This window comes from Balaenoptera physalus (genome assembly GCF_965194825.1).
Source record: "Balaenoptera physalus genome assembly, chromosome: 14".
Classification (NCBI taxonomy): domain Eukaryota; kingdom Metazoa; phylum Chordata; class Mammalia; order Artiodactyla; family Balaenopteridae; genus Balaenoptera; species Balaenoptera physalus.
Window position 1 is genome coordinate 22,633,492 of NC_138893.1, and position 11,830 is coordinate 22,645,321.

At 56.8% G+C, this 11,830-nt stretch overlaps 1 protein-coding gene across 1 annotated transcript; it reads left to right on the forward strand.

Annotated features, from left to right (window-relative positions):
* The first annotated feature begins 7,653 nt into the window (after positions 1–7,653).
* On the forward strand, positions 7,654–11,759 carry SPRN (shadow of prion protein). Its single transcript, XM_082424284.1, has 2 exons — positions 7,654–7,905; positions 8,727–11,759. Exon 2 carries the CDS (start codon positions 8,743–8,745, stop codon positions 9,187–9,189), a length of 447 nt encoding a protein of 148 aa, XP_082280410.1. The 5' UTR covers positions 7,654–7,905; positions 8,727–8,742; the 3' UTR covers positions 9,190–11,759.
* Positions 11,760–11,830: the final 71 nt, after the last annotated feature.

Consider the following 11,830-nt stretch of genomic DNA (forward strand, 5'->3'; position numbering starts at 1 on the left):
CAGACACATGAGCGCCTTTCAGGTAACTGCTGATTCTAAAAATATTTTCAATCTTAGAGCCCACCTTCTTTCCTTCACCACCTATGTTTGTTTTCTACACTGAGCAACAAATCACCACAAACTTAGTGGCTCAAAACAACACACATTTGTTATCTCATGGTCTCTGTGGGCCGCTGGCCTAGGCACAGCTGAGCTGGGTCCTGCTCAGGGCCCCCAGGCTGCAGTCAGGTGGGCTGAGTTCTCATCTGAGGCTTGACCAGGGCAGGACACTCAGGCAGAATTTGTCTCCCTGCAGCCGTGGGACTGAGGTCCCATTTTCTTTCTGGCTGCTCTCGGCTCCGAGAGGCCACCACAGTCCCCTGCCCCGGGGCCTTCCCACAGGCCTTCTCACAATGGAGGCTTGCTTCTTCAGGACCAGCAGGGTCAAGCTCGGACAGCATCTTACATGCTGTACCGTGGTTACAGGAGGGACAGCCCCTCACCTTTGCGTGCTTACTGGTTCCCATCCACTCTCAGGTGCTTTCTGTTGTCCTCAAAATATTAGTAAAAATGGCCTGGAGGTGAGCTGGGTTCACTCAACACCCTAGAGCTCCTTTGCCCAGACAACTGTTGGCCAAATTTATACCTAAGCCCTTCCTTCCACTGCTTAACCTCATAAAATTCCCTTTTCAAAAAATCTTTATGGGACTTCCCTGGTGGCACAGTGGTTAAGAATCCACCTGCCAATGCAGGGGACACGAGTTCGAGCCCTGGTTCAGGAAGATCCCACATGCTATGGAGCAACAAAGCCCATGCGCCACAACTACTGAGCCTGCGCTCTAGGGCCCGCGAGCCACAACTACTGAGCCCATGCACCTAGAGCCCGTGCTCTACAACAAGAGAAGCCAATGCAATGAGAAGCCTGTGCACTGCAACGAAGAGTAGCCCCTGCTCACTGCAACTAGAGAAAGCCCACATGCAGCAATGAAGACCCAACACAGCCAAAAATAATTAATTAATTAATTTTAAAAAAATCTTTATTCAAGTTACAGAGGAGGGGAATGTAAGGTGAATTTTAACAAAAGTAAACCTTGCTCATTGATAATGATGAAGCTGATGTTACCAGGAAGAAATTTCATACCATATGAGTGCAGGGTGTAATGTTTTTCCTTAAAATGTCGACTTTAAAGAACGTTCCTTGCAATACAGGCAACTAAGTCCAGACTTTATTTCTGACCATGGAGTAATTCCTGAGAAGTGCTTGGATTATATGCCTCAAATGGACAGGGACTGTGTCTCCTACTGCTGTATTTACACCTAGTATGGTACACCTAGGGCAGAGCCAGGCCTCATTAAACACTTGTCAACTAGCTGGACAATAAAGACCATGCTCTGGGGGGAGGGGAAGGTCCCTACCCACTCCCAGGAATTGTGCAGCACGGGAACACAAGGCCACCCCCAGCCCCATCACCACACCACTGTCCCATTCTTCAAAATTTAGGTGCAAACACACTATTGTTAGCTATAAGCACCATGTGTTCAGCAGAGCTCCAGAACTTATCTTGCATGAGAGAAACTTCATACCCATTGAAACACGACTCCCCTTTCCCCTCCCCCCAGCGCCTGGCAACCTCCATCCTGCTCTGTTTCTATGAGTTTGACTCCTGTTGATGCCTCATATACGTGGAGTCATGCAGTATTTGTCCTTCTGTGCCTGGCTTATTTCACCGAGCATAATGTCTTCCAGGTTCATCCATATTGTCACAGATTTTGTGTGTGTGTCACTGACCCAAAAGCAGAGTGAGAGTACTAACAGTTTCCATTTTACTCCCACCCCCTCTTACAATGAAGGGTCTGAAGGAGTCGATCTCAGTCTGTCCCTCCATTAACTTCTATGATTTAGTGTTCTTTTCTAGACTTGCCCAGTTAACAGTGGGGCACAGTGTATCCTGGAGAGGCAGGGCATGTGATGGGAGAGATATGTGAGAATGCTCTATGTGTTTAAGATAGTCTGCGAACTCAGGTGCCTGCAGGGCAAAGCACAAGACATCAGTAAATGATGAGGGCCACGAGGAACATGCTGTTTACGGGCACATCTTCCATTTCTTCCTTCGTATAACATAACCGATCCGAGGCAGTGGCTGCCCAGTCTCGAGCTGGGCGTATAATCAGGGATGAGGGGACTGGGGTGAGTTGGAAAGGGCACATCTGGTCCATAGGGACAGCTGCTATCTAGCTATAGCCAGTAAGTACCACAGGAGAATGTGGGCCCAGCATTACAAAATACTCTCAATTTTTTTTTTCCCTCGAGAAGCCAGAAATCCAGACTTTTATATGAAATCAATTTTTAAATATCGGCAACCAATTATTTTTTTAAATACTGAGCAGGCAGAAGGGGCCAAACAGACTTGTCACTGGGGAAATCTGGCTGGCTCCTGGGTGGCCAGTTGGTGGTCTGGGATGTAAGAACATGCATGCCTTGTCCTTTTAACCTTGAGACAACTCCTCCAGCACTGTTTCTCCCTCCATTGGGCCAAATCCATAGTGCCTGACCCTAGAAGGCTCCTCCGGTGCTTGGGGAGTAGAGGCGGCCTCAGAGCTGTGAACTCGGGGATCACGAGGCTGCCTGCCCTGGCCCTGGAGCTCTGTCAGGGTGAGTGAGGCAGAGGCTGAAGGGGTGGGCCCGCCAGCAGCCACTCTGTGGAGCAGGAGTCCAGCGAAGAGAGGTAGACTCACGTCAGGTGCCTGGGTTTGTTCACTATCCTGTCCTCTCATGACAACTTAATCACCCGTGACCAGCCCCGTGTTCTGGGCTCACATGAAGGCTGGAATGGTAATAAATCTTTTTAAGCTGAAAAAAAGAAAAAAAGTGCGTGTATGTTGGACCTTTCATAGGGTCCCCCATGACCCCCTGCAGCCTGTTCTGCACGCTCTGTCTTTTTTCCCTCTGGTCTTCAGAAGAAGACCTTCCAGGTTACTAATGCTTTCTATCTATCTAATCTATTTTCTAATGTGTTTTTTTAGTTCTAGAATTTCCATCTGGCTCCTCTCACAGTTTTCCCATTCTCTATCAAATTCTCAAACTTGTTTGATTCCTATGCACATGTACAAGCTCCTAGCTGGTCTGTCAGTGATGCCCTTCTTCTCTCGTATTGGTCTCTCTGTTCTGCCAAGACTGGATTGTTTTATCACCATGGCTTCTGCAACATCTTAATATCTGGCACAGTGAATCCCTCTTCTTTGATCTGCTTTTTCAAAATTAGTTATATTTGACCTTTATTTTTCTGTATGGACTTTAGAAACCCTTGGGTTCTGTATTAGTTTTCTTGGGCTGCCGTAACAAAGCACCACAGACTGGACGGCTTATATGCCAGAAATTCATTTTCTCACAATTCTGGAGGCTGGAAGTCTGAGATAAGGTGTCACCAGGGTTGGTTTCACAGGGGCCACTGTCCTTGGCTTGTAATCAGCCATCTGCCCCCTGCATCCTCACGTGGTCATCCCTGGGTGCATGTCTGTGACCTCATCTCTTCTTATAAGGACACCAGTCATATTGGGTCAGGACCACCCTGATGACCTCATTTTACCTTAATCACCTCTGTAAAGACCCATCTCCAAATACAGTCACATTCTCAGGTGCTGGGGACAGGAATGAATGGTGGGGACACAATTCAGTCAATAACAGGTTCCTTTAAAAACTCTGCAGAGATTCTTATTGGAATTTCACCAAGTTTATGGGTTAACTGTGGAGAAGTGTCACTCAAGGTATCAACTTGTGCTGTCCTTGTTTCTCCCCCGTTTATGCAGGTCTTCTTTGATGTTCCTTAATGACTTTTCTTTTTTGCCACAGAGATCCTTTGCATTGTGGGAGGTTATTTATGGAGTTGGTTGTTACTGTGCATGGCATTTTATTTTATATTTTCAGGGTTTTTTTCTTTCTTTCTTTAGAGAACCACTGTTAATTTTTTCTTCTTCTTTTTTTTTTTTTTTGGCTGCGCCGTGCGGCTTGTGGGATCTTAGTTCCCCGACCAGGGGCGACGGGACCCAGTCCCTCCTTCGGCAGTGAAAGCACGCAGTCCTAACCACTGGACCACCAGGGAATTCCCTATTTTATACTTTCTAGCTATTTCTTGTTCTGGTAGAGAAATTCTATTTTATCAACCCTAAGACACACACATGGCTGCAGTCACAGAATATCCAGGTAGCAATCGCTTGAACCAACAGGGACAAGCGGTCAGGCCATGGGCAGTACAGGGCCAGCAGAGCAGCACCCCTGAGTGTCCAGGACCCAGGACGCTCCTCCCCACCTTCCACCCACCCACTAGCCTTGGCGTCCAGCCTGCAGTCTTCAGATGGCAGCAGCAACTCCCAGCACCAAGTCCACAGTCTAGGCTGGAGGAAGGGGAGGGGGAGAGCATGCCCTCTTTTGGGGGAGCAAACCCCCTGGGCACCCTCAGAGCACACCCCGTTGCAGGCTTCATCGGCTCTGCCTAGCCGTTGGCTCCCCAGCTGCAGGGGGTGGCAAGCAGTTGAACTGCAGAGCCTGTGGCTTCTCCAGTGCATGGCTGTCTCCTGGTCGCAGGCCGGACTTCACTCTGATCAACAGAAGTGGTGAGAGTAGGAAGCTTTTCTTGTTCATATTTTTTAAGGGAACACATTTAAAGGTTCTCCATTAAGTATGATGTCTGCTGAGGGTTTTTTTGAAATACAGCCTTAATCGAGTTAAAAAATTCATTTCAACGACTAGTTTTCTTGGCATTTTTCCCCACCAATGAGTGTTGATGGAAATCAAACACTTGACAATGGCGATCATATTACAGTATGTAAATGTACCAAATCAACATGCTGGACACCTTAAATTTACAACATGTTACATGTCATATATATTTCAATTAAAAAAACTTAAAAAAATAACATTTAAAAATTAAGAAATGGGTCTCTTTTGCTCAGGCCCGTGGCATGTCTTCATCCTGCCAGGAAGCTCCGTAGCCCCTGACAAGACCAGAAGTGGCCTGATAAACAGTACAAGAAAGCACAGCCCAGAGGGCCAGCCCTCATGGAGGCGCTTCTCATGCAAAGGGAACTGTGCTCGAAAACGTAGAGGTTGAAGCCAAACAGCCAAATTCTGCCATAGGGAAGCGTGTCAGGGTTAAGTTAACGAAGAATGGCCAAAAAATCACAGCCTTTGTACCCCGTGACGGTTGTTTGGACTTTATTGAGGAAAATGATGATGTTCTGGTCGCTGGATTTGGTCGCAAAGGTCATGCTGTTGGCGACATTCCTGGAGTCGTCTTGTAGGTCGTCACAGTAGCCAATGTCTCTCTTTTGGCCTTAGCGCAAAGGTTAGAAGAAAGGACCAAGATCGTAAGTTTTGATGGTGACGGCACGATAGTAATACATTTTCACATGCAAAAAACACCCCAAAAAACAAAAAAAAAAAATTAAGGAATGAAATGCTTTGTCTTCTCCTTCTGAGAAAATCGTGAGCATTCTTCTCCCTTGGTGCAGCAGTGAGTAAAGTACGTCCGCGTACTCGACAATGTTGAAACCGCCTGGACCCGAGTGGTGCTGACCTGCTTTTGATGTACTGTTGGGCTCAGTGGCTAATATTTTATTTAGATTTTTCATGTTGATATTTAAACATAAAATAGTCTAAACGTTTTTCTGTGCTTCCCTTATATATTTTAAGAGAAAAGGTTTAGGGTCTCATAAAAGGGTTAATTAAGCCTCAACCCGTGGCTCTTCCTACGTGGCGCCCTTGGTTCTCCTTCCCTCTCCTCCGAACAACTATCTGTCAGACTCAGAGCCCAAAACTGTGCCCTTTCTCTCATATTTGCCATCTGTTTGCTGTTCATCCAGAGAAATTTCCTTAACTTTATAATTCAATTCTCCTGGTTGCTTTTCAGAGGTTCTTTCTTAGCCTCGACCTCTGTCACAGCATCCTGTTCTTATATAAATAGTATCCCCCCCAGCTTTTCTGAGCCTATGAATTGGAGTATTTTTTGTTTGTTTCTTAGGTTTTCTTCTAATTCCTCAAACTTCTTGAGCCTTCTTTTTTTCCCCCATTTCTTTACCTTGGTCTTTCTCTGTTGCGTTGCAGACTTTCTGTCTTCAAATGCCTGATAAACGCTGTTTGCTGCTCATACTTTAAAACGAAGCGGTGGGAAGGCTGCCTGGAAGTTCCCTGTGTTCGGCGGACCCTTGAGAATGAGGCGGCAGGGACAGGCCATCGGGCTGGGGACCCTCTAAGTGCAGGCGACGGAAAGCACTCACCCAGAGAAGGTCCACGGCGTCAGCTGTGGCACTGCCTGACCCGGGAGGTCGAGGGGGCACAGGGCCCGCCTCACCTGCCCTCGGGCTCCACGCGAAGGCTCCACGCGGGTGACGGGTCCTCGCATGCAACGGCTCCAGGCTCAGCCTCCCGCGGAAGGAGAGCGGCCTCTCTCAGCAGCTCAGAGCACGGCCAGGAGCCCTACACTGGGAAGCAGGTCCACGTGGCCAGGAAGAGCCACAGGGCATGCCACATCCCCTCACCAGACCAGGGGAGGGGGCAGTCACAGTCAGACCCCCATGGGCCGAGCATAAGAGAGGGCTGGCTCCCCAGGGCACACACATGGATGCTTTGACCGGAACAGAGAAAGGACGCTGAGAGGCCAAAGCGGCAGCTGTCCCCAGCAGGCCCCACACCGCGCCGGGGCTTCCAGGCGCTTCCTGACCCCGTTAGAGAAACGCCCTTGTTTCCTTGGGGTGAGCAACACGCTGGGGGCCGTTCTGTGCGTAGGACCGGGGGCGGGGGGCTCGACCAGAGAATGCAAACCTTGGACGAACCCCCATTGCCGTCCCCACCCCTCCCGCCATCCGTCACCACAGCAGCCCAATCCCTGAGGCTGGGCAGGAGGCTCTCTCCTCGGCCGCTGCCCCTCTGGCCCAGGTGGCATTTGAAACCCACAGGCCCTGAGATTGCCCAGGAGAACGTGTGGAGCGGCGGTGCTGAGACTCCAGGGACCACGAGGGTCTGATGGAAGCTGAGAGATCGAATCACATAACAACCCTCTGAAGTTCAGGAGGTCCCTGTGCCCACCCCCGACACCATCAAGAGGGCCTGGTGTCCCCAGGTGGAGTGGCTGGGGTAAAGGCCTAGAGTCAGTGGGTGGAGGGGAAGAGATTCCAGAGGACAAACCAACCTTGGAAAGCAAGACAGCACCATTTCAGACGTGGTCCCAGAGTCCAATCCAGCCGGGACTGGGGAGGCCCGCTGGCTCGAGCAGTCGGGTTACCGGTGGCGGGGCTACCTGAGGACCCCGGACAGTGGGCACTGAAGGGCGGGAGGAGGGGGGCCCACGAGGGGGTGCTCCTCTGGGACTCGGACACCGTGGGGCCCTGGAGAGCCGTCCTCCCCTCTCTGTGCACCGCGGTCAGGAGCTCAGGGTCCGACGTCGCGTTCTGTGGTCCCTGTGTCTGGGACACACCCACCCCGGGAAGGATGGAAATGAGGAACGGGAGAGGGTGGGGTGGGAGAGGTTAGGGTTTGGGGCGGGTGGGGTGGGATGGAGTGTGGGAAGGTGGCGGTGTGCGCACCCGGTGCTGAAGACAGCGGGGCAGACGGTCCTGTCGACAGACAGGACGGGGTTGGGGGGGGGGGGTGGCGGGGAGGGGGGACGGGGGCCGCTAGGACGGGGTGCTGGGCAGCGAGAGGGGCTGCGCCTCCGAAGGCCTGCCTTTATCTCCTCCCTTCCGTCTCCCGGGGGATGCGCCTCCGCGTCTGCCCACCCCCAAGCCTAGAGCGGAGGCCTCACGCAAAAGCCAGGCTCCGCGGTCGGCGCTTGGCGCTCGGCTCCCCGTGCAGTCTCCGCCGCAGCTCCTTCCTTCCCGCTCGGCAGCGGTCCCTGGAGCGGCCGCCGCGGTTCCGAGCGAGGCCCGTGGCTGGTAAGGCCGGGCGGCGGAATGTGGGCGCGCACCGGGAGGCTGGGGCTGGCGCCCGCCGGGCTAGAAATGAAGACGCAGCGAGGGGCCGACAGGGCCCGGGCGGAGGGTGGAGCCGCCGGCAGGTGGTCGCGTCCCGGTGCCCCGGCCCAGCAGCTGAGCCAGGCGGTGGGTGAGGGGTGGAGCGCGAGGCAGAAGCGGGCGGGAGGCGACCCTAAGCTGGGTCCGGGCCTGCGGCGGTGGGGCGGGGTCCGCACAGTGTGACCAGCCCGCGAGGCCCGAACCGGCTCTGGCCCCGCGCAGCCCCGGAAGGGGCTGGGAGGGCCGGGCCGAGTCTCACCGTTGGTCCCTTCTCCAGACCCCGATCTGCTTTCTTGGGGGCCCTCGGTCCCTGAGACCCCAGGGTGGCCTCCGGTCCTGCCGAGCCCTGGAGGCCTGAGTCGGCCCTTCCAGAGCAGCCCAGAATACGGAGCCCCCTCCCCAGGCCTGAGCGCCCCCCGCCCACCGGAGGAAGCTCACCACCGCCCATTCTTTGCCCCCACTCCAACCCCCCCCCACAAGCGCAGAATAACCCGCAGGTGCAGAACCCTCTCACCCCCTCCCGCCCCTTCCCAGTTACTGAGCCAGAGCCCACGCCCTCCCCAGGCCTGAGTCCCTAATCCTCCGGCATTAAAACCCCTGTCTCTCAGCCCACGCCAGCCTGGGCGGGTAGTGCTCCAAGGTGCTGGGGCCCCATGTACCACCAAATGCTGAGCCCCTGTCCCCAGGCCCCGGGCGCCCTGGGCCTCGCGGAAGCTGAGGTCCCTTCCTCCGTCCTCCCGCAGGTTTCGCTCCACGAAGATGAACTGGACTGCCGCCGCGTGCTGGGCTCTGCTGCTAGCGGCCACCTTCCTCTGCGACAGCGGCGCGGCCAAGGGCGGCCGTGGCGGGGCTCGCGGCAGCGCCCGGGGCGGGCTGCGCGGGGGCGCGCGCGGGGCCTCGAGGGTGCGCGTGAGGCCTGCGCCCCGCTACGCCGGCTCCTCGCTGCGCGTGGCCGCAGGAGCGGCGGCAGGGGCAGCGGCGGGGGCAGCCGCGGGCCTGGCGGCGGGCTCGAGCTGGAGGAGGGCCGCGGGGCCCTGGGAGCATGGCCCGGAGGACGACGAGGACGGCGCACCCGGCGGCAACGGAACGAACCGAAGCGTCTACAGCTACCGGGTGTGGACTTCGGGTGCGGGGCCCACGGGCGACCCTCACCTCTGCCTGCTGCTGGGCGGCGCCCTGGGCGCCCTGGGGCTGCTGCGGCCCTAGGCCGGGCTGGGCTCGGGGGCCAGATCTGCCCCCAGCCCGCACCCGCCCCGCGGGCCACGGCAGAGGCGGCCCAGCACTGAGCGCCCCTTGCCTCCACTGCCCAAGGCCTCTGAGCCCAGAGGAGCTGCGTGGCCAACTCCCGACAGTCCAGCAGCCTCTCCTCCTGTGACCCAGAGGCACCTCCTGTTCCCCCTCCTGCCTGATCCCCTCCCCAGCCTCCGCACCTCCCACCCTACCAGGGGCCCAGTGGCCCACCAGCTCCAGGATGCCCTGCCTGCCACTTGGAGGTGAGGTTCCTCCCCAGCCAGAAAGGCAGGTGTCCTGAGGCTCCTGCACCGTCCTGGCCAGCTGACCCCCACTCTGCAAGCTGTTCAGGCCACTCGAGCTCCCCTGACCCCACCTGGACACTTGAGCGGTGTGGACAGTGCCGACCACCAGGCAGAGAGGTGGGCCCTCAGGCTGGGCTGGCTCTCCCACAGCCCTGAGGACGTGGTGGCCTCGCCCCCAGAAACAGCCCCAGTGGACCAAAGGCCTTGAGGATTCGGGGGAGAGGAGAGGTTTCCCTCGCAGGCTGCAGTGTGCTGCCTGCCTGTCCAGAAAGGAAGGGGGCCACATCTGTGGATCAGTGAGCCCAGACGTGGCCCCGTGGTTCTCCAGATGGCTCCCAGGATACCCTCGCCCACAGGAACTGCCCACGCCTTGCCCCTGCCCTCGGGCCCAGGGCCCGTGTCCCCCTCTGGGCAGACGCTTTGCGAGACCCGCCGCCAGGGGCTCCCTTAAAGCCACTTTGCTCTGACTTGAAACAAGTCACATAACTCTTCTTGGACCTATTTTGGAAGAAAAAAAAAATCTGTTTAAACTTCAAGAGCGTTCCATTCGCTCTGAGCTCCAGGTCCACGTTCCGGGATAAGAGCCCCGCCTGCACTCGGGGACGGCAGCTGTGGCAGGCAGCCCCTCGGAAGCTGAGGGCGAGGTGGACCAGAGGAGCCGGGGCTCCAGTCAGACCCACGGCCGGCATGGCCACAAGGCAGGGCCCAGCACCCAGCAAGTACCACCAGATGTGAGGGCACCTGTCCAGCAGAAGAAAGCCCAGGAGAAGCTGAGCTTCCGCCACACCCCGAGGGCTGTCACAACGAGGCCAGAGTGGCCTCTGAAGAAACCACAGGGCGCGTCCTGACAAGGGTTTGCCGCTGGCACCCAACACCTGCGCGGAAGGCCAGCCTTTCATCTCTCAGGTGCCTTTCCCTCAAGCCGCCAGCCTGGTCCGCTGGCCATGAGCTCAGCCTGGGGCCCCAGCTCTTTCACATGTCCTCTGGCTTGGATGGCCTCTTGTCCCTCAGAAGGACGGCTCCGGGGCCTGGCTTCCGGCTCAGGCTCTCCTGCGCTCAGCAGGAGCCTACCCGGCAGGGCTGCCTCCACAATCTGCCCTCGCCCGCCCCTGGGCTGCAGGGCCTTTGGGCTCAGCTGATGGACACCAGTGCCAAGACCAGCATCTCCCAGGAGCCGTGCCACCTCTGCTCTCCCACAGCTGGCACTCGGCTCTGGTTACAGTGAAGGTCTCCAGATTATCCGCGGGACCTGGACCAAGCACTTTCCTCCAAAGACCCAGGCGCTCTGCTGCAGGACGCAGCTCCCTGCAGCCTCCTGTGTCCACACTGCCAGCATTCTTGGGTGCGGCGCCCAGATGCCCTCCGTCCTCCCAAACGAAGCTCGATGCTCCCAAAGACCAACAGGTCGTGGCCAAGCCCTGGCCGGGGCCTCAGAGGCAGCGTGACCGTTTGAAAATCTTGAACAGGGGGACCCATCAGGGCGGCCCCTTGGTTGACTCAGTTCTCCCTGATGGGCCCGGCCAGGCTGTGCTCAGCCTCAGAGACCCACCCGGACCTGGACCGTGGCAGGCCCGGACCTTCACGTGCCTCTGCAGCGTGAGCCGCCAGCGCACTCGGGACGTGATGGAAACGCCACTCTCGTCAAGCTGTTCCACACACCAGCCCGACCCCAGGGGCATCTGGCGTCGGGCACAGCCGCGAGTCTCTGAATGCTTCCCACCCCTACGGGTCAGGGTTCCGGCAGGAGGCCGGTGGGTGTCTCCGGAGACTTGGCAGGTGTGCTGGGTGTGGGGCAGCCACACGGGGCAGCAGGCCCTAGAGGGGCGCCTACGGGAAGGCGGCCGCGCCACCACCGGCCACAGAAGGGCCGCGGCTGCTGACCAGGTGCAGCCTGCCCCTCCCCCACTGCCCTGCCCGCCCCCCCCCCCCCCCCCCCCGGCCTCTCCAGAGTGCAAGCTGGTGGTCATGTTCCTGCACCCCTTCCGGTGCGATCACAACACTGCTGGGCACCGCCTCCGGGAAAACGTCCTGCTGTCTCATTAGCTGGAAGGTGCTCGGAGGCGGTGGGGAGGCCCGGGGTCTCCGCTGACCACACCGGCCTGTGTGCGGCTGGGCTGTGAGCAGAGCGGCCCCGGCCACCGAGGGGACAGGTGGTCCTTGGGTTCTGCCACGGCTACTTGGGACCTCTTGTCCGCGTGTGTGCACGTCTTAGTAGTGAAATAAACACTCTGCTGCCAATGAGACTGTTTCTTATTGCAGGACCCAGGACTCTGTGTCGGGAATCTTACACAAGAGCCTTGGGTACTAAGTGG

Excerpts from the sequence above, each read along its gene's own strand:
- SPRN (XM_082424284.1), top strand. The coding sequence starts at position 8,743 with ATGAACTGGACTGCCGCCGCGTGCTGGGCTCTGCTGCTAGCGGCCACC.